At 38.3% G+C, this 23,403-nt stretch overlaps 1 protein-coding gene across 4 annotated transcripts in view; it reads right to left on the bottom strand.

Annotated features, from left to right (window-relative positions):
* Nucleotides 1-1,378: 1,378 nt before the first annotated feature.
* Nucleotides 1,379-23,403, bottom strand: part of LOC125460232 (inter-alpha-trypsin inhibitor heavy chain H3-like) — a 39,523-nt gene continuing 17,498 nt past the window's right edge. For all 4 annotated transcript variants that reach the window (XM_048547429.2, XM_059649810.1, XM_048547431.2 and 1 more), the window contains 11 exons: nt 21,487-21,668; nt 20,325-20,510; nt 18,435-18,574; nt 17,943-18,100; nt 15,071-15,121; nt 11,734-11,754; nt 9,790-9,903; nt 8,718-8,919; nt 5,604-5,776; nt 3,407-3,518; nt 1,379-3,306 (listed from right to left, as the gene is read on the bottom strand). In XM_048547429.2, the coding sequence (XP_048403386.1) occupies nt 3,162-3,306; nt 3,407-3,518; nt 5,604-5,776; nt 8,718-8,919; nt 9,790-9,903; nt 11,734-11,754; nt 15,071-15,121; nt 17,943-18,100; nt 18,435-18,574; nt 20,325-20,510; nt 21,487-21,668 (1,484 nt within the window). In that variant the 3' untranslated portion in view covers nt 1,379-3,161. The remainder of the gene's footprint in view (nt 3,307-3,406; nt 3,519-5,603; nt 5,777-8,717; nt 8,920-9,789; nt 9,904-11,733; nt 11,755-15,070; nt 15,122-17,942; nt 18,101-18,434; nt 18,575-20,324; nt 20,511-21,486; nt 21,669-23,403) is intronic.

Here is a 23,403-nt window from a genome sequence, read left to right as displayed (position 1 = left end):
TATAAACTTAATAAATTATATGGAATCTGGGAAAACATATTTGTATCTGAAATGGGTCTTATAGCTATTCAAGACTAGTAAACATTCAGATAAGTTCTCTCTAATTAGTTTAAAATGGTAATTGATCTGCATCTTATAAAATTAAATTTAACCCCAAAATCTCACACTTGTATGTTCTATGTTCTATGCTCGTTTGTATCATCTCAAGGGAAATTAGTGATTGACAATGAATATTGTTCTTGTTAGCAATTTCCACACCGTGTAAATCAACATATAAAAATGATAATGACCTGAATAGACTCCTCAGATACTCAAGTAGTCCATGTCCAAATGCACTAACAATATCTAGGCTTGGGCTGACTAAAATGGCAAACCACACAAATGCTGGCACTGACAATCTCCAATAACAGACAATCCAACCAACAGTCCCCCCTTGTCATTCAATGGCATCACCATCACTGAAATGCCCACAATCAACCTCTTGGGAGTTATCATTAAGTAGAAACTGTACTGGATTAGCCACGTAAACACAATGGCCATAAAAGCAGGTCAAAGGCTAGGAATCCCGCAGTGAGTAATTCACCTCCTGACTCTCCAACGTCTGTCCACTGTCTGCAAGGCATAAGTCAAGAGAGTATGATACAATACTTCCTCATTTCTCGATGAGTGCAGCTCCAACAACACTTAAGCTTGACATTATCCAGGATAAAGTGGATAGGCACCATATCTTCAACCTATAATGCTTGGTAGGACTAGTGTGTATCATCTATAAGGCGCTTTCAGGAATTCACAAAAGATCCTTCGAGAGCATCTTTTTATTCCATAACCACTCCATCTATAAGGACAAGGGCAGCAGATATATGGCAACACTACCACATGCAAGTTTTCCTCCAAGATACTCACCATCCTGCCTTGGAAATATATTGCTGTTCCTTCATTGTTGCTGGGTTAAAATCCTGGAATTCTCTTCTTAATGGCATTATGTGCCTACATAAAGAACATGAAGGCAGGTCACCACCACCATTGCAAGGTCAACTAAGAGTGGGCAAAAAATATTTGCAGCCCAAGATTGAATAAAAAATGCTGTGCGAAAATGCGATAGTCAACAGAATGAAGAGTGAAGAGAAATATCTAGTAAATGAAAAAAGTAAAGAAGTCAAACAAGTTAGCAATACAAGAGCTCATGCAAACAGAAATGAAAGCAATACACCAAATCACATTTAAAGAAAAACAGGAGAACTAAATCTAATTCAAAGTTGGAAATGTGTTTGCCCCAAAAGAAATATGGAACTACTACTCTATTCATTGTAATATAATGGAATTTAATGTAAAATCAGAAAAAGCAGACTGAAGAGTTGTAATAACATATGGATTGATATGAATTTGAAATAAAATTGATTTAATTGTGTACATGTGCAATAGCACCTTCTGTATGTATAACAATTTTTCAGTGATTAAGTATTTTGCTGGTAACTTTATTCAACAGTATAATTATGTAGTCATTAAAACCCATGCAAAGACTTAAAATGGAGCCTGCCTTATCCTGGAAGGTACACAGATTTTCTTCCGTTCACAGGAGGTAAGTACATATCAAGAATTCCAAGTAGCTTGACAGGTCCAGAATATCTGATCAACACACGGTAAAAATGGCAATTGGCACATGCTGCCATAACAGCATTAGATCATAAGAAATAGGAACAGAAGTAGGCCATTCAGCCCTTTGAGCCTTCTCCACCATTCAATTGGATCATGATCCAATACATCTCCTGTCCACTTTCCTGCCCTTTCCTCATTACCTTTGATTCCCCTACTGATCAAGAATTTGTCTCAGCTTTAAACATATACAAGGACGCTGCCACCACAGCTTTCTGTGGCAAGGAGTTCCAAAGACTCAAACCCTCTGAGAGAAGAAATTCCTCCAAATCTCAGTCTTAAATTTGCCCCTCTTATTCAGAGACTATGCTCTATCATCCTCGACTCTCCTACAATGGGAAATTTCCTCTCAGTACTTGACTCGTCAAGGTCCTAAAGAATCCTATATCTTTCAATAAGATCACCTCTCATTCTTCTAAACTCCAATTAGTAGGGACCCAATCTGTTTAACATTTACTGATAAAACAATCCCTCCATAGCAGTGATCATTCTCGAGAACCTCCTCTAAACTGCTTCCAATAAAATAATCTTTTCTTAAATAAAGAGACAAAAACTGCTCACAGAACTCCCCGATATGGTTGTTCGACCCTGCAATGCAGCAGTCTCACAAGAAAACTGCAGTTGCACGGAAATTCTGGTTATAGGGAAGCCTTCTGGTGCCACTACCCTCATCTCCCTTTCACTACATAACTCCTCATGTCCCATTGTTTAATTTATTCATGGGATCAGGGCCAGCATTTATTGCCCATTCCTAATTGCCCAGAGGGCAGTTAAGACTCAACCACAATGTTGTGGGTCTGAAGTCACATGTAGGCCAGACCAGAAAGGATGGCAGATTTCCTTCCCTAAAGGACATTAGTGAACGAGATGGTATTTTCCTGACAATCAGCAATGGATTCATGGTCATCATTAGACTCTTAATTCCAGATTGTTATTGAATTCAAATTCCACCATTTGTTATGGTGGGATTTGAATTCAGGACTCAAGAATATTACCTAGGTCTTTGGATTAATGATCCAGAGATAATACTATGAGGCCATCGCCTACCTTAATTCTCTTGATGCAACATTAAAGATTGTTGGCTGCAGGCACTGATTAACCTTTTCACCTCCTTAGGCTGCTGGTTTTCTCAAATTGGATTGTGATCTCACGGGAAAGTTGCTTAATTGACCAGCTCCTGTGAGAATGCACATAAAATCCTGCTCCTTCTATTAACAGGACTGGAAGGCAGAACTGGATCCCAAGGCCCAAACATTTTTAGAATCTAGAAGATTCATTCTGTTGGGTCAACACTGAGTTCACCATATAACACCTGGTTCAGTTTTTCCACATACAAACCAAATTGGGCCATTTGACACAGACGAGTAAATTACAAACATAGAAATATATAATTGAAGTGCTTGCAGATTTATAACTGTTAAAATATATGTATTTATCATATAAGCGACTGAATAGCAAAGTTATGCCAGGGATACAAAAGTGTTAAACTTTCATCATCTGCTCTCAAATCATGAATGTAGTGAGTTAAATAAAGAAGAAACAATATAGTCAGTGGCAATTCCATCTATAAATCCTTTCCCACTGGAGTGGACAAACCAACATGGGATATTGATGCCTCGGTTTGAATCAAGCCTGTAATCTTTCTCAGACACCCTAAAAATGAAAAATAAACCAATAAAATGCATGGCAGAAATGTACAGACAACTATTAAGTAGGATAGATTGAAAATATCACAAGGGCTCTTCAACATTACCTTCTTACTCTAAGTTTGTGACCTTTTACAATCATGGTTGCACGAAGTTTGTCTTGATGTAAGCGAGGACTAATATTACGTATCACCGCATTTACTTCATTGTAAAACTGACCTGTGTCAAAATAAAGACATAATAATTAACCGGAAAATCATAAATTTAGTGTGTCATAAGTGCAGGAGAATAAAGAAAACTTCTTCATCCATGAGGATTCAGAAGGGGTGAAGAGGTTTAGAAGTTGTTTCTGTATTTTGAAGTTAAACCAAGATTTTCAGTTTTCTCATTTTGAAATGCTGTCCCTTGTACAACAAATTACTAGTAATTTAGTTTAGTGTAAAATTAATTGTTAATCTTGATAATTCAATTAAAATTTATTTTAAATAGAGGGTGGAAATTAATGCCACCTCATTGGAAAGGGGTTCAGACACACCAGGGTTTGAGGGTGTGTACTGTGAAGGCACAGGGCAGAGATTCTATTGCTTCCCTATATTTTAGTGGAAACAGGCAGGCTAGAAGGTGGTCTTACTTGCCGAAGCCCAACTGTGGCACGTAAGTAGCCTTATACTGCCAACACTAATATTCAGTTATTGGTAGGTTTAGCTGAAAGGGAACAGCCAGGAACATGCTGGCTGTTCGTGCTCTGGCCTGATTTGATGGTCCCTCCTCATCAGATGTTCCGTGCCTGATAGAGGCAGTCAACTGCCAGACTGGAGGGACCCTGGGCAAGATCCATCTTCGCCCTCTAATTGGCCTTGTTTTCCCACTAATCCGAACTGATCACAGTGGCTTCCATGTCCCAATGGGCTCTTTCCCACTTATCTATTTCCTGGGGTATCGTTATTGATCCCTTTTGAGGCATACACAGCAGTACTGGTAGTGGCAACCACTGCAGTTTAAATACCATTGGGCCTTCTGAAATGGCCACAGCAGGGTTGCCACTAGCATTCCAGCTGATGGATGGGTTCCCTGCTGTGGCCATTAAATTTCGTGCAAAGTTTGGAAGAGGTACTTTCAAAAATGGCAGAATTGTGGCTGAGATTTTCCATTTTACAGCCTAAGTGGGAGTAGGTGTGTTCAGTGGCACGGGCTTCTTTCCTCCACCAAAAGGAAAGCTCACTACGTTGAGCACCAATCTGCTTAAGAGCAACTGGTGAGCTTCTCAGTGAATCACAGGTCTTCGCATTGAGGTCTCACCTCACCAGAAGCTACCAGATTGTCTACGGAGGCCTAGTCTTCAGGTATCCTATTTTGAGAAGGCAAGTCTTTATTATTTTGCATCACACTGGGTAAGGAGCTGGAAACAAGAGGATGGGGGCATTCAGCAGCTGCCCTCAACCCCTTATCCCTGTCCCTGATTGCTGCCACATTAGGTAAATGGAAGAACCAGGTAACCCTAATCAAGTCATTGATAGGTTAAGGCACTTCAGAGTCTGTTGATCACTTAAGGGCCTTAACTGCCAGCAATAGACTTTTCTTCCTAGCACTTAATTTCTGAGGTGGTGAGATGAGAGAAGTATCTCTACAGGTCCAAATCATCCAATTATTAGTCATTCCCATTATCTCCATCATCTTGGGTGGAGGTGGAAATTTGCACAAATGATTTCCATTAGTAATAAGTTCAAAAGTTTAACTATTTTCTGTCCTAAATCCCCTTAAACATGCATTTTTCACAATTTATTTCACAAATGCGCAATTGAACTGGTGCAAGTTTTTCATTTCTTGATTCTATCCTGTGACAAAAACTAAATAGATGGCACTAAATTCAGCACTAGTTTCAGTTAAGATGTAAATTGGAACATATATCCTGCAGTCATAGCTAAAGGTGGTACTGGTGTCTACTAGATTTTATTAAAAAAGGAATTTGTAAAACTTGCTCAAACTATATCTCCTGTTCAATGTTTACAGCACCAATAGCAATTTGTATTTATATAGCATGTTTAATGTAATAAGGCATGCAAAGGCACTTCACAGGGACATTATAAAACAAGATACAACACAAAGATATATTAAGGCAATTAATGAAAATTTGGTCAAAGTGTTAGGTTCTAAAAGATGTGTAAAAGGTAGAAACCAAGAGAGAAATGTGGAAACATTTTAGATGGAAATTCCTGAGTCTAGGCTCTCAGCAGTGAAGGCATTGTTATCAGCAAAACAGCTTTCAACTGACTGGGCAACTAATGAAGTGAATAGTCTCCATACCAAGCAATCCATGGGTCACATTTGATAAGCTGTGGCTGTCAAGTGTATAAAATCCCAGAAAATCTCTGTGTACAGTGTGGTTTTTCCTCACATGATGCAGCACAATAACAAATTTTGCATCATCTCCCATTGTTAGCGTCAGATTCCTTTCTTTCACAATTGAGATTGAGAAACTGGGAAATAAATATGTTACAGATGATTAGTTATGCCATCTCTAATCTTTTATATTCCAAATATTGAATGAATACAAATAAACCTTTTAAATATTTTCCCATTCTCATAATCTATTTTGATCAGTTTTATATGCAAATAAACATACAATCCAACAAAAAAACACTCAATTAGTCTGCTCTAACTATCATTCTGTTAGCTTTTGCTATCCAGATGAAACAATCATACATCAGCTGATCAACCACCTTTTACTTCAATGGCAGGATTGAAGAGCTTCACTGTCTCAGATCTCAATTCTTCATACATGGTTCTCAGTTACACTTTCATTTTACTGCACGGTATTGGTCATTCCTCATTCAATGTCTTCTTGCATTCCCCATGCACTCATGCCCCAAAACCCATCTTTAATAAAGTTGCATCTTCAGTATTTTAATGTTAGCTTTACTTTGTTTTGTCAGGATTTTAGATGTGACTTGGAAAGGGATCTGAAAGAGTAGCTGACAGATGCATGGAAGGAATGGGAGACAAACCCAGAATCAGTCTGAAGGCAATGAAGGCTGCTCCTAGGGAAACATCCTTTCAGTGTGAGAGACGCCAGGGCTCAAATATGATGGCAATTATGGGTATAGGGCTAAGAACAGAAAACAAGAGGAGTAGGATGAGACCAGATGGCCTCTAAAGTGTTAATCTATCAACTGTTATGGCCGATCTTCTGTTTCAGTTTAACATTCTTGTCGCTCTCCTTCTCAGGCAGTCAGAATCAGTGTTTTGAAAACAGGGGTTCTTACTATTCGTTTTATGTTTGGAATTGGACTTGTGAATTGGCATGGAAGCCAACACCAGATTTTGCCATAAACTTCTAGATTGTCCAACTTCTCAGGTTAGGGTTGCCTTTTCCATCTATTTTATGTCTTTTTGATGATACAGCAATGTTTCATTTTAGATTAGAACTTAAAAGAATGTGCACTCATGTGCGAATTCAGAACAGCTACTTTCCTATTTAGTTCCTATTCCACATTAGTTTTGTTATTGTTCAGGCACAGTTGATTTTCTGTTGGAACCTACTTTCCCTCTATGGCCATGTGGAAGTCCTGCCTGCTGAGAGCTGCTCATTTCTCTATTGAGATCAGAACGAGAAGCTCCTGATCACCAAATGACCTGACAACAAAGATAAGTAAAGACAGGATGCTGACCCTGGACTGGGTGTTGTGGATTCAAGAATAATGGGCATCAATTTGCTCATCAATAAGCAAAATTAATATCCCACTGCTTATAGCCTTTGCTAGCTTCATGTGTCCTCTGATTTACACAAGGGAGGTTTTGTGGTTGTTGAGAGATTGATACAGGCCCTGTTCTACCATTAAGTGAACCTGGCCACCATGTTCTGATGAGGGGTCTAGGCCCGAAGCATCAGCTTTTCTGCTCCTAAGATGCTGCTTGGCCTCCTGTGTTCATCCAGCTCCACACTTTGTTATCTCTGGCCACCATGTTTCTTGCTGCAAAAGGCTGTTAATTCTAGCCAATTGAGTTTTTAGGTCGAAACTAGATTTTTGATAGGATTTATTCAGTACAATATTTGAACTCACCTTGTCAGGAAAAAATCGGATAGTTGTTTTTAACTTGAATGACATTGGGTGGGGCATAGAAGCTATCTGCTCAATGATTTCTAGATAATCTATTAGCCACAATGTGTGGGAGGAACAACTGAAAGTCTGCACTTCCAGGCTATATGTACTTCCAGTAACCTACACTTGAGCAGTCAACTGCTACTTGTTTTCTATACTGGATTTACATGAGATTAACACTGTATTTATGTATGTCCCATGCAATTTATTGTAGTGTATCATATATCTTTCTCTAGAGGACTTGTCAGACAATGAATTGAAGAGTTAATAATTCTCCTTTAGATTGAAGCGAGCCATCACATTCTGTTTTTTTGAAGGCATAGCTGACGTATGTTTCCATGATTTTTAAAAATGGTATATTCAAATGAAAAGTTTCTTTAAATTTTTAAATTTGCGCCAAGATTCTTATTACATTATTACAATTACTTAGCTTCTCTTGAAACATTTCCAAAACTGTTAATGCTAGGTTAATATAATTCTAAAAAGAAAATAATTAAAAGTTTCTTCTCCCTGACGAAGCTTCTAGTCAATCACATCCAACAACCTGATCTCAAAACTCTGCTCATACTTTGACAGCAATAACAAATTCCATCACAGCAGTTGAGACATTCCAAAATGTTTTAAAACAATCAAGATTGTAAATTGAAACTGAACATAATTCCAACAAAAAGTCAGTTCACCCTATCTCCCAATGTTTAAAAATCCTTCACAAAATCCCATGTGCATCTTTGCCATAAAACCACTTAGTTCTTCCACAGACTATACTCTGTGTCTCAATTCTTATTTAAAGCCATCCGTTAGTTTTTTGAAACATATTATTTGCACACAGACTGACAAATAGGCTTGCCCAACTTTAGCAGCAGAAGTAATAACTTGTTGCATGCCAGGTGCCCTGTAACAATTCTCAGGTGATAATTACAATAAAGCACCACAAATACCTTCATTTCATAACATATGTCCTTTGTAATGTTAATTAATGCCAATCAAATTAACTTGATACTTCAAGTATTTGACCATTATGAATCTCCACTTATGTTTGTTATTGTTCTAATATTGCAATTGTCTATCGTCTGATGGTTGAGATCTTGGACCTCACTTGTATTTTGTGCTGAAATTTTTATTCACATATTGGAACAAATGTAACAGCAAAAGTAACACATAAATTGGTGAAAAGGCGTTGATAGTTTAAATAATGGTTGCCATTGCTAGCATTTTGTGAGAACTGAAGTAGTTGAACATTTGTTTTTTGGCTGGATTCATACTGATGTCGCTTGTGAAACATAAATGCAATGCTGCAGTATAACTATATAAACTGTACCTTTCTTTTGTTAAGGATACTGTTTCTGACCAGGGGAAAGTAATCTCATCATCTCCATGATTGATTGCAATAATTTCTGTTGATATTTCAACTTTCACATCCATTTTATTACTTGCAATTCCAAGCTTTCCAAAGTAAGTTTTCATTTTCTTGTTATCTTTTACTTCCTTCACTCCAATCAATTGTCCATTTACCACAAAGCCTAATTAAATTTAAAAACATCAACACATTATGATCAATTGTCCCATGTCAAATTAAACTCTGGATAATCACATCTACATAAAACAAATGATGAATGAAAATAATTGCTTTGGAGAGGAACAAGCAAATGGGTCATTGTATGAACCAGCAGAATTATTGGTAGCTGAGAAAAGTGATTGATATTTTACATGATGGCGATGTTTTAATGCGGAATACTTCATCACATAACTGTAACATTTCTAGAAAGAGCTCTTTTTGATTTATAACTAATTTGATAAAGGTCAGACAACAATAACATTCAATGATATGCAAAGACAGGAAGGATGTTAATATTCAATGAAATAGCCATGGTATCAGGAATGAGATGGTGTATTTATTGTAGATATAAGGGGCCCTACCCAATATTCTTCATCAATGGCTGATTACTCATGGAATCCACGTGTAAGGGTATGGGGAAATATGAAATAGAGGAAATATTAAGTGAAGTATCTAAAAGATTTGCACAAATTAAAATAAAATTTGATAGGTCACTTCATAAAATTGGAAGCATGACACTAAAATGTTCATTAAAAATATTGCAAGTTCAAATCCTGGCTCCATCTGTCATTTACATTGAAATGTGGAAAAGCACCATCTGAGACATTGATTTAATGATTACTGTAAATAATAATGGTGTTTTTATTTCCTCTTTTTTTTCCTTTGAATTAGAAAGCATTTTCCTCCGATCTTCCTTCATTAGGCAGGAAGGTGAGCAGGTCAACTGGTAGAATTATATAATGATCAGCTTTAACATCATTGCTAATATCATGCATTTCTATTTGTTAGTAATACACAGCAACCTTCCTTTTCTTGTGACACAGATTACACCTACCTTTATACGGATCAGTGACCAGATTTAGAATTGCCCCTGGTTTCCCATCAACGTTGAAACAAATTGCATCACTGTGGTCATTTATTGAAACAATAAAATGAGGATCACTGTCAACTTGAAAAAGATATTAAATTGTAAGAACATTTAAATTATTGCCACTTCTGTATAAGACAATTTTAAGTACATATTGCACAAATTTCACATTTTTTTTTCCAAATGTAAAAGAATCTGCAAAGAAAGCAAGTATTTCATTTAGATTGATTGGAATTTGTCTGGGAGACTGGCTTATAAACAACTGACTCTGCACTTCATCCGACAATGTGCTTAATAACCATTGGCTTCTCGTAGGCTGTAAGTATTGCCATGAATATCTAGTTCATAATTTATATCACATATAATATTTAGTCTTAGGAATTAAAGTTTTAAAACATGGGAAACAGAAAAGCAATTCTAAAGTAAACAGAATTCAAACAAACCTGGAATTAATTATGTTTAAAATGTAGTCGATGTTTATTGTGCAGTCAGCACTGATAAGGAAGAAAACTTGAACACTGTACAACTCATTTCTGGTTTTCTTATTACAGCTAGGATGTGTATTGTTATTTCCATAAAGAAGCTAAAATTTAGCAGCCATTAATACAACTTAATGCCATACTGAATAACTTAATACAGCATTGCAATAATGCATAGTTTAAAAGACTGTCAAACAAAGAAAATACTGCAGGGTTTAGTAAGCTTAACAGCAATTGAAGTTAAAAATTGATGCATTCAAAAAACATAAACTTAAAGAACAGCAGACCAGAAGCAACACTGAAATGATACAGATCAAAAACACCCTTGCTGTAATAACAATTAATAAACAGAATGAGAAGAACTGTAATGAGATATTCTACATCCACTAAGACTGAAGGTCAGTGAAGGGCTAATGTCTAATAAGCACATTAATACACTGCCATGTTCAGGAATCAATATTACATTTGATAATCCATGGATCGGATCCAAGATCAACAATCCTTAAGCAAAAGTCCTATTATTCTGGGAAAATTGTAAAATGTCCAGTCCATCTGCACTGTGAAGTCAGAAGTTTGGTGGGAGATAGTTTCGTGGTGGAGGTAATATAATTATACACAGGATTGTACAGTACATTAACTTTAGGGAAAACAACTTTGAGGGAGATGTTATATTAGGTAGTGGTTCTGAAGAAGTTACTGCAGAAGTTACTTCCACCCAATCTGATGATTTCACTGAGCCTTTGGATTGAGACAGGGAGCTCTCCACTCTCATCTGCAGGGAGCAGATATATTTTGTACAGGTCCGGTGAGTCTTTAGTCACTATGCTTGATTAGTGATGGAGTTGCACTTATTGCTTATATGCAATTAACCAACTTGTTTACTAGGACAAATTGGAGTACTGTCTACATAGATTCTAATGACAAAATAAACAAACATTGGTCGTGCCTCAAAATACTTCAAACAACCCTTGCATTGTGCTACATATTGGCAAAGATGGCAAATACTTCTAGATGCCAGCAATGGAAATCAGGAAAATACCACAATGACTGTCTAACTTCAAGTGTAAGCAGGCCAGATCTTCACCTGACATACTGCACTATGCTGAACTGAGGTGTCTGAATTTGTTTGTCCATGCGGTCTCTGGACACTAGAGAAATTTTCCTTGAGAACTTTTTTTCTCCTTTTCTTATTCCAAGAGATGACATGGCTGCAGGATTAGAGGAGAGGACAAAATGCTTAAACATGAAGCATGTGTGTGTGCGTGTGCTTGTATGTGTGTATTGTGGGTGGGAGGGGCGGCGGGGGAGGGGGGTGAGCAAGGTTGTTGGCTTACCTCGTCTTTTTGTGTACATCAATTTTAAATATATATGTATTGCTGGGAGTTTTATGAATACAACTATATAAAGTACAAGTGCTTAGGCTGTGTCTTACCAGAAGTGAAAGCACGAACACCTGCAGAAAAGAAGATTTAAATTAATGTACACTCAATAACCAAAGTAGCTTAAACTATTTTGTTGCTGAAGCTCCTTGTAACACCTTCTGAGTAGCATGGGAATAAATATATTTGTTGGCTATTGCATAGATGACATTAAAACTATTTTTCATTTTCAAACCCCTCCATTGTTTTGCCCTTCTCCACCTTCATAATTTCCTCCAGCCTCACAGTCCAACATATCTGTTCTCCTCTAATTCTGGCATCTTGTGCAACCCTAATTTTAAACACTTCATTATTGACGGTAATGCCTTCAGTTGCTGGGGCTCCAAACCCTGGAATACAATCCCTGTGTTCCCAATTTTGTCCTTTAAGGCTGTTTAAAATAAGGTTTTGGTCATGTGAGCTAATAGCTCCTTAAATGGTTTAGTGTTGTATATTTAAAGTTGGAAGTAATGATCCAATTTTGAAACGCCTCAGTCCAGCAGGTTTGCAGTGCCAAATGTAATATATTTCTAAAAGAGTCTTAAAGGTCTACAGCATGGAAAAGGGCCCGTTGGTCAAAGATTTGCACCTAACTATTCTAATTCCATTTTCCAGTACTTGGCCCCTAATCTTGTGCAACTTGGCATTCTAAATAATTTTTAAATGTTCTGATGGCTTCTGTCTCTAACACTCTTACAGGGAGAGATCCAGGTTTCCAGCACTCTCTGGTGAAATAATGTTTCCTCACATCTTCTCTAATTTCATTCTTCAACTTAAATTTATGCCTCCTGGTTAATGATGCCACCACCAAGGGGAAGAATCCCTTCCTATTTCCTTTATCTACACCCCTCAAAATTTTATAAATTTTCAAGAGCGAATGATACAGTAAATGGAAAAGCCCTGGGGAAAATTGGTGTACACAGAGATCTGGGTGTTCAGGTGCATTGTACCCTGAAGGTGGCAACGCAGGTCAATAGAGTGGTCAAGAAAGTACACAGCATGCTTTCCTTCATCGGACAGGGTATTGAGTACAAGAGTTGGCAGATCACGTTACAGTTGTATAAGACTTTGGTTCGGCCACATTTAGAGTACTGCGTACAGTTCTGGTTGCCACATTACCAAAAGGATGTGGATGCTTTGGAGAAGGTGCAGAGGAGGTTCACCAGGATGTTGCCTGTTATGGAGGGCACTAGCTATGACGAAACGTTGAGTAGATTAGGATTAGTTTCCTTAGAAAGATGGAGATTGAGGGGGGACCTGATTGAGGTCTACAAAATCATGAGGGGTATAGACAAGGTGGATAGCATGAAGCTTTTTCCCAGAGTGGGGGACTCAATTACTAAGGGTCATGAGTTCAAAGTGAGAGGAGGCAAGTTTATGGGAAATATGAGTTGAAAGTTCTTTACGCAGAGGGTGGTGGGTACCTGGAACACGTTGCCAGCGGAGGTGGTAGACACAGACACGATAGTGTCTTTTAAGGTGTATCTGGGCAGGTATATGGATGGGCAGGGAGCAAAAGGATACAGACCCTTAGAAAATAAATGACAGGTTCAGACAGAGGATCTCGATCAGTGCAGGCTTGGAGGGCCAAAGGGCCTGTTCCTGTGCTGTAATTTTCTTTGTTCTTTATTTCAATCCACATCTCACTCAGTCCCCTCTGCTCCAAAGAAAACAATCTTAATCTATCCAATCTTCCTTCATAACTAAAACTCTCCAGCACAGATAACATCCCGGTAAATTTCTCCAGTGCAATCACATCACTGTTGTATTTTGGATTCCAGAACTACACAAAATACTGTAGCTTTGGCCTAACCAATGTTTTATACAGTTCAAGCATGACCTACTTGATTTTAAAACTCTATGCCTCAGCAAATAATGACACATATGCCTTCCCATCTACTTTATCTACCTATGTCACTGTGTTAAGTGACCAGTGGACATGCAAACCAAGGTTTCTCTGATCCTTTCTGTAACCAGGGTTGATCCTTTCTGTAACCAGGGTTCTATTGTTTTCTCCTGTATTGTTTGTCCTGTTCAAATACACCACCTCACACTTATTTGGATTAAATTCCATTTGCCACTGATCAGCTCATCTGACCAGACATTTATATCATTCTGTAATCTAACTTTATCTCCCTATTTACCACCCCATCAATTTTCATTTCATCTGCAAACTCACTGATCAACCCTTCTATATTCAATTCTGAATCATTTACATCAACCACAAACAGCAAGGGCCACAAAGCTCATCTCTGAAGAACACCAATGAACACAGACTTCAAATCATAAAAACACATCTCAACCATCCACCTGTTAAACTTGGAGACTACTCAGACCTCTCTCTATTTACGATAATTTCTTTAATTATATCACTATCTTTCTCCAGTATGTGTGTGTATGTGTGTGTTTTGGGGATAGTTAGGGGATAAGCAATTGTATTTCTACATTATTGATAACGCATATTGATCAATTATTGCACCTTCATTTAATAAGTTTTGTTTTGCAATAAACCCATAATTGGGTTCATTAAGAGATCAGTGAAGAAAAATCAGTATTAACATGTTGTGTCTGGAAACGCTTCCTGAGAAGGGTCTGTTCTGAGGAAGGGTCACTGGACCTGAAACAGTAATTCTGATTTTTCTTCACTGATGCTGCCAGACCTGCTGAGCTTTTCTAGCAACTTCTGTTTTTGTTCCTGATTTACAAAATCCTCAGTTCTTTCGGTTTTCACTAAGAGACTTGGTTGATCGATTCTTTAAAATTCAAACTCTGAACAAGTTGATCCGTTTTGCAAAAGAAAAATATTTTTTCCTGTTATCTTCTGACCTGATGAAAAGTGGGGTTAGAGTCCTTCAGCTTGGGTAGCACAGTTTTGAATAAGAATCCCTTTCTCTGAAGCTTAGGGCTTCCCACATTCTGATTTCCTTGTCTGCTGCTGAGCTGAGTTGAAGATTTCAATTAATGATTCGGCAGGATGACATTCCACAAACCCTCCTGGACTGTGAGAGGCAGAGGTGGGAAATGAGCTGATGTTCCCTACTTGTATTCACCTGCCTGGTTAAATGCATCCACAACTCCAAACTTGTTACCGCAAGAGCATTAAATTCCACCCAGTAGCTGGGGAGAAGGGATGAAATTAGTAGTGATTGTAGAGAGCTCTGGCAGTTGTTGCTTTGGCTTTATCTGCTCACAGCGTTACCAGACCCAAGATTTTACATTTTGGTGGTGGATGGGCATTGACCTCATTCACATATTTCTTTCGACAAAGAAACTCACACACTCCAAAAACAGGTTATCATATTTCTGAGGTACACCTTGAAATAAGATTAATGTTGTTTTCCAAAAACTTACGGCTTTTATATCTTGGACCACTATGTTGTGCTTTTGGTGTTCTGATTTTTTCTGGAAAATAATGTGAAACATACACGTTTACATATTTTTAAACTATGCACCTATTTTCAGCATGTATCCATGGAATGTTGTTGGATCCATGTTTTAAAGAATTATATACATTGGAAAAGTGGACCTTCTTGTTTGAGGTTCTTAGTCGATTGCTTGTCTTTTCATGATATACAAGATGAAGAGAGATTTTTTAAAATACAGAAAAAGGAAACATATTGAAAAAAAAGCAAGATAAAGAGCTCATGATAGATGCAGAATATTGATCTGAGCTAATGATAATCATTTTAGAAATACAGAAAATATTCAGCATTCTGCACAGAAACTGTGGAGGCAGAAATAGATTAATGATGATTTGTTTGTATTTATATGGAAGCTTTTATGTTGTAAAACATACCTTACTGGAGTATAATTTGGCAAGAGTGAATGTAAATCCAAAGAAGCAGAAACAGGACGTTTAGCTATTTTAGGTCAAAAAGGTAGGATTTAATTTAGGACTTTAAGAATGTGACCAAGTGGAGGGACTTAAGGAGGGAATTCTCAAGAGTAGAGCTTGGACAGCTAAATACATACTGTTGATCGACTAAGAAGATGGTACATGTTCAAAAGATCTTAATCAGAGATGCACTGAGTTCCCATTAGATTTCAGAACTGAAGGGGTCCTGGGTGTAGGGAAGTATGTAACTGTGATGTGACTTGAACACAAGAATGCACAAGAGACATTGGAGCGTTACAATTAGGTCACATGGTACAGGATAATATACAGGTATAAATCTGGGGATCAGACAACAAAAAGGAAACATAGAATAGGGATCTTTTAGACCAATCTCAGGTTGGCAGGCTGGAACTAGTGGAGTGTAAACATACTGTTCGATGCCTCAAACTGTTTCAAACAGGTCACCACCTGGGCCTTCTAACCTCCAGTAGAAATAAGCCCATTTTGTTCAAACTGTTCTCATAAGACCTCCCACTCATTCCAGGTTTCAATTTAGTAAACTTCACTGGAACTGTCTCAAATACACTTAAAACCTTCCTTAAACAAGGGAATCAAAACTGTACACTGTATTCAAGATGTGATCTGGAAGCATAACCAAAGCATAGCAACGTTAGTTTTACCTCAATTCCTCTTGAAATAGAGGACAGCACACCAGTAGCCTTTTTGATTACGTGCTGTGCCTGCATATTAATGTTTTGTGACTCATGCACCAGAAAATCCATGATCTGCACCTTGGAACGCCACAAACTTTCTCAGTCCTGCTTTTTCATTCTTCTTACCAAAATGAAAACTTCACATTTCTGCACATAATCTGCTCAATTTCTGCTCGCTCAACTTATCTATTGAGCCTGTCACTTCTTTGTTAATTAATGGTGCTGTAGGTGGCAGTGGTTCATCTGTCCTTGGGACGATTGAGACCAATAATCTACAGCATAAACTCCTTTTCTGACACAAGATCCACGTTACTTTATTAGAAACAATTTGGAATGAACAGGAGGTAGAATGTCCACTTTAATGAGTCTACCAATCTAATACTGAGCCTACCGTCAATTTCAGACTGTTGAAATTGACCACAATGAAAGAGAGAGAGAATTAGTGTTGAATGCAATGATTCATATAACAGCATAAGTTCTTTGGGAGGCAAGGAATATGAAAGAAACAATAGAAAACATACTTACTATGAAAAAATTAGGAAAATAAAGTAACAGAGGAAAATGGAGACTCACATTTTTCTCATTTCTTTTGGTGATCCACAGAACAAGATATCAATGTTATTGTCTAACAGTAATGTTTCATAGCATATTTTTTTCCATTATAAAGCAATGCATTTGCCTGTAATAAAATTGGATGATCAGCTATCTTCCTTCAATATGACTAAATCTCTCAGCTGCTTTTGATTGTCTTTGGAAAATCCTGTCTGGTTAAGAATTTAATTTATTCGTAAAATTTAATTACTGATTTTTCTTTTAAGGTTATCTATTTTAAGATAGTTTTATTTTTAGCAGTGTTCCAATGAGTCATACTGGATTTGAAACATTAGCTCTATTTCATTTTCTATAGATGCCTCCAGACCTCTTACAGCACATAGAATCACAGAATCCCTACAGTGTGGAAGCAGGCCATTCAGCCCATCAAGTTTACACCAACCCTCTGAACAGCATCCCACCCAAACCCATTCCCCTACTCTATACTTGTTTCCGTGAATTTCCCTTTTCTAATTCACATAGCCAGCAAATCCCCGGACACGAGATAGTAGGAACTGCAGATGTTGGAGAATCTGAGATAACAAGGTGTAGATCTGGATGAACACAGCAGGCCAAGCAGCATCAGAAGAGCAGGGAGGCTGACGTTTTGGGCCTAGACCCTTCTTCAGAAATGGGGGAGGGGAAAGGGGTTCTGAAATAAATAGGGAGAGATGGGGAGGCGGATAGAAGATGGATAGAGGAGAAGATAAGTGGAGAGGAGGCAGACAGGTCAAAGAGGCAGGGGTTGAACCAGTAAAGGTGAGGACTTCACAAGCTTCAAAATCTCCCATCCCCCTACTGCATCCCAAAACCAGCCCAGATCATCCCCGCCTCCCTAACCTGTCCTTCCTCCCAACTATCCCCTCCTCCCACCTCAAGCCCCAACCCATCTCCCACCTTCTAACCTCATCCCACCCTCTTGATCTGTCTCTCCTGCCTGGACTGACCTATCTCCTCCCTACCTCTCCACCTACACTTACCTCTACTGGCTCCATCCCAGCCTTTTTGACCTGTGTCTCCTCTCCGCTAACTGATATAAAAAGTGAATATCAATTTCAAGATCATAGCTGGATTCAAACATTACCATCTTCTGCTGGTTTGTCAGCCACAAAGCGCTCATTTTTATTTTCCTCTGGTTTTGTTACAACCATAGATGTTAGTGGTGTTACAAAGCTGTACTTGAGTGACAGTTCCAGGATTCTGTCAGTCAGGTTTCCTTTCTCATTTGTCTCTGCAGAAACCCTGAATGTAACAATTGGCAGCAATTAATTGTGCAATAAATATTTGTGCTGTGATTAAAACAAATGTTTCTGTAAGCACTTATAACTCTTAATACATTTCTCCTCTACAAATAATCAAAACAGATAATTAAATTTACTAAATTATTCTAAGTCATTTTGCACTAGTGACAGCTACATTTGGTAAAAATATCGACTGACAAAAGCTTAGTAACTAAAAAATGATTTTACTTTTCAAGTGGTTATGGACCAGCAATGTAAGTCTAGCTATTATTGCTTGTATATAAATTGCATTTTTACGTTTCAAATTCAGAGACATGAAACTCCTGATACTTCACCGCTTCTCTAAGAGTTGTTGTATGGTCAAATAAGCCCATAGCCGCTCAGTGAAGTCACCAAAAATGTATTGCTGCTGCTGAGTGACATCTTCAACCTCTGATACCTGCACTTCTACTTTCAGAGTGAGATTTTCATTGGCCTGTGAAGAATTAAAGGTATTAGGTTGAACCTTATAGTAAAAAAGATTGGGAAAGTACATCACTCCTTGTTTTTTTGTTCCACGACAAGCTCACAATTTGTAATTGAACTGCTGTATTCCTTGGGGTGTACATACACCTACAGTGTTTTTAGGAAGGCAGTTCCTTGACTTTGACCCAGAGACAGTGAAAGGCGAGTATATAATTCCAAGTCAGGATGGCAAGCAGCTTGAAAGGGAACTTGTATGTTTTGGTGTTCCCGTGCATTTGCCCCCCTTGTCCTTCTAGATAATAGTAGTTGTGGGTTTGGAAGGTGTTAGCGAAGGAGTCATGTGAATTCCTACGTGTATCTTGTAGAGAGTATACACTATTGTTACTGTGTGTCAGTGGTGGAGGAAGTAGGTGTGGTGGATGTCATACCAATCAAGCGGGCTACTTTCGTCTGGATGGTGCCAAGTTTCATGAGTATTGCTGGAGCTGCATCTGTTTATTACTGCCTTCAGACCTGCCATCATGGGCTAAGGGCAAGGGAGACACCACATGACCAGTAACCAGGAGGAATCCAAGCTAAAACATGCCAGATGAGGTTTATGTATATATGTTGTTCTGTTACTGAACGCTATAGGTTTGCCTGTTGAGTGAATCTACAAAAGTTTTTAAGGAAACTGAACCTGTGGTAATTACCAAACCAGTATGACGGTGATACTTCTGTGTTAAGAAAGGCAACACAGGAATATGACAGCCAGTGCAGAATCTCCATCACACTCCTGGTTTCTGCCTTGTAGCTGAGGAGGTGAAAGGCAAGTTACTTGCTGCAAAATTCCTACCTTCTGCCCAGCTCTTGTAGGCACAGTATTTATATTGCAAGCCCAGTTCAGCTTCTTGTCAATGATCACCGCGAGAACGTTGATAGTGGAGGGGGCAGCGGTTCAGAAATGGTGGTGCCATAATAGTTGGAGGTTCTTGTTGGAGATCGTCATTGATGAGCACAAAAACAGAAATCGCTGGAAAAACTTGGAGTCCATTGGCCCTTCTTCAGAACAGGAGTAAACGTTAACTCTGCTTTCTCTCCACAGATGCTGCCACACCAGTTGAGTTTTTTTCTAGCAATTTCTGTATTGCCTTGTTACTTGAGTGGTGTGAATGATACTTGCCACTTATCAAGCCTGGATATTGTCCAGATCTTGCTGCGTATGAGCAAGGCCGCTTTAGTACATGAGAAGTCACAAAAGGTGCTGAACATTGTGCAATGATCTGCAAACATACCTACTTCTAACCTCATGATGGAGGGAAGGTCACTGAAGGTGACTGAGCTTAGGACACCACCCCGAGGAACCCCTGCAGTGTGCCGATACAGAAATGATTGATCTCCAACACAACTACCTTCCTTTGTGCTAAGTATGATTTCAATCAGTCCAGAGATTGACTCCAGTTGTACTAGAGCTACTTGATGTTATAACCAGTCAAATGCTGCTGTGACATCAAGAACAGGCACTCTTCACCTCCTACAGCTCTGAGGGTGGCAGGAGAATCAGAATTCATGACAATATAAAAGGGAAATAGATAAATATTTGTAAGAGGAGTATTTCTGTAAAGCTATGATCAAAATTAGGAGGGAAATAGGGTTAAGCTTATTGTTCTTTTAAAGTGTGAACACAGGCATAATAAGCAAAACAATCTCCTACGGCACTATGTGCATTTGATTTTAAAACGTAAATAAGTTAACTGGAACAACTGGTAGTGAGTACTTACAGTTTGAGCAAAGACCTTTGCTGTGAGAAAATCCAGGTCATTGTCGGAAATCTTGCCAGCTACTACAATTTCAGACCCATCATAATACTGCCTAAAATTAGCCTGAGTTAAGTCGGAAATGGCATTCTCTGGATATTGCAATTCAATATCCAAAAGCAGGGGATTTGCTACTTCATCATAAAAGCCCTGTGAAAATTAAGAAAATTTAAGAACTTGGCATACTTTCTAAATAATCCTAATATTAGTGAGTCTTTAGCCTACAAAACCCACTGAAATACAATAAAAACGAAAAGAATTGTGGATGCTGTAAATCAGCAACGAAAACAGAAGTTGCTGGAAGCTCAGCTGGTCTGACAGCATCTGTGAAGAAAAAATCAGGGTTAATGTTTTGGGTCCAGTGATCTTTCCTCAGAACTGTTCTCAGGGAGGGTCACTGGACCTGAAATGTTAACTCTGAATTTTTATTCACAGATTCTGCCTGTCCTGCTGAGCTTTGAGCAACTTCTGTTTTTGTTGCCACTGAGACACAAACTGTGATTCAAATGAACTTGTGAGTAGCTTTACTCTTAATACTGAAGATTTGCAAGATTTGTTACTCAGTTTCAGCTGACAGTGTGAAAACTGCAATTAAATCCAGAAACCCTGGATTCAACTTTGAAACAGGAGGGCAAATCTGCAGAAGTATGTCAGAATAAGACTACATAATTACTAAAGTCATAACTATCCGAAGTATGCTCACCATAAAATCATTCCTCAGATTTCCATTTCTCTATGATAGCTGTCCTATTCATAGAATGCTCTCAATCTTACATTTGACTGAAGCTTACCATATATTGCAGCAGGGCAGAAATACAAGCTTAAGTGAAACTTCTACCATACTGAAATGTTATGGATGGTTTTAGGTAGCATATCCTTCCCATCCAATTATGCGCATCATTAAAAATAATGGCGAGCAAAATCAGTCAGGCTATAAACCATGTGTCCACTGCAAACATTCCTTCTTCAAACCTGGTTGGATTAATATCTAGGTTAATTTTAACTAGCAGAAATGTGGTTGTAATCCAGTTCACTTGCAGTAAAATTGTGGGAGAAGTGGGAACTGAGGTAGACCTGCACCATACTAAATGAGCCAAAATAAGTAAACATTTAATAATCATTTTACCTGGAGCTGTAAGGGAGCATCTGAATCCTCATAAATTCTCCGAGCTACACCATTATTCTCCAGAGCCATTTTCTCGAGAAAACTGTATTTAACATCAAAACCAAACCCAAGGCAATACACATTGTATCTGCCATTGATGGCACTTTTAACATTCTGCTGGATTGTTGTTGGGTTTGATACACCTAGAATAAAAATATGCAAATATAGTTTATTTTAGAGCCAATCATTTTGAGAACTCAGTTCTCAGGGCAAACATAATCCAATGCTAAAACACAATAATCAACTATGCAGGTATTTCGACTTCACACAGACTTGCTTGGCTATTCTGTCAGAAAGTTGGATATGGGTTGACTTTGGTAATGTTAGCAGATTGGCCCCATTTATAGAATTACTAAGTCATGTATGCAATATTTTTATCACTGAGACAGGTATTACTTGACATGTTCTTCAGAAATAGGTCAACTTCTCGACGACAGTTGAATTCTTTTGTGATAATACAAAGCACTCTCTTCATGTCAGTATTCTGTATGTTCCACCAATCCTGGTAGAAAGCAATTTAGTGCTAAAGTCAAACTTTGCTTAACCCAGTATCAACTCAACTTGCTTCTGGAAAAAGAGAGGGAGTACACACATCCAGGGTATTACACATTACTCAATGGAAACTTTCTAGCCTCTGAATTAGAAGGTTGTGGCTTCAAATCACACCCTGGAGACTGAAGCACCTTAATTTAGGCTGTCAATGAATTGCTGCCTTTGAGATGGGATATTAAATTGCCTCAGAAACGTTGAAGATCCCATGGCATTATATTGCTGGAAAGTGAAGGTGATAATGTCCCTGTCTCTTGGCCACAAGGCCCAGGTTCAAGGCACACCTGCTCCAGTGGTGTATCATAACATACTTAAACAAGCTGATTAGAAAATATCTGACCTGTGGCGAGTGGATATTGATAGGATGCTGAAAACATGCTGATAGCTGGAAAATTCTCATTGTTATCCAGACTAATTTTGTCTCTCAACCAACAACACACAAAAAAATACAGATTTTTTGATTACAGACAATTTCTTTGGTGCAATCTGTGTCTGAGGAAATTGGCAGTGACTAAATTTCATAAATAATTAATTATCTGTAAAACTGCTATGAGAAATCCTGTGCATATGAAAAGGTATGAATGTAAGTTATTTCTCTCCAGACAGTGAAGTATACTCTAGATCAGAAAGAGCAGTTCTGATACTCCTGGGTCCCATTACAGCACAAAGAGAGTGAAGGCAACTGGAATGAATTCAGATTACTAAAGGAAGAGGCCCATGGAGACTTGTAAGTTATCCAAATTTGTAAAATAGATAATTCCTCTGGTTTAGCATTTCTCTAAAAGGCATGCTCGATGTTTTATTTCTACTTATTTATTTAATCACTTGAAAGTGTTGGTTATAAAACACTGCGCTGATTTCAATTTTTTTATAATCAGCAGCAAAGGAAGCAGCAGGATGCCAGGTCAGATAGCCATCAAACTCAGGTCTAACCTGTGGCAGTTCACTTTCAAGCTTTAGTTCTGATCCTCAGGGATTAGATGTCCCAGCTTCAAGAAGTCAACAATAAGCATTGCTGGAATTATACTCAGCTTGCAGGAAGACAACCACAACTATTTCAGATTCAGGAATGTTAGGGTTGTTTGAATGGAGATGGACAGAGGACAATCCAGGAGTGGGATTGGTGTAGGGCCAGGGTTGGGGCCAAAGGGGAAGGCACAATATGTGGGATGGGGTAGAAAGGTATTGGAGGCTTCTGCACCAAAATGCCTAGTGCAACCCCAAAAGGAACATAAGAACTGGGAGCAGGAGTGGGAAATTGAGCTCCTCAAGCCTGCTCTGCCATTTAATACAATCAGGCTGATCTCATCTCAGTCTCCACACTACTTT

The sequence above is a fragment of the Stegostoma tigrinum genome, chromosome 11 (assembly GCF_030684315.1).
Source record: "Stegostoma tigrinum isolate sSteTig4 chromosome 11, sSteTig4.hap1, whole genome shotgun sequence".
In the NCBI taxonomy this organism is placed as follows: domain Eukaryota; kingdom Metazoa; phylum Chordata; class Chondrichthyes; order Orectolobiformes; family Stegostomatidae; genus Stegostoma; species Stegostoma tigrinum.
Note: the sequence above shows the minus strand (reverse complement) of the source record. Positions and strands in the feature narration are given on the sequence as shown.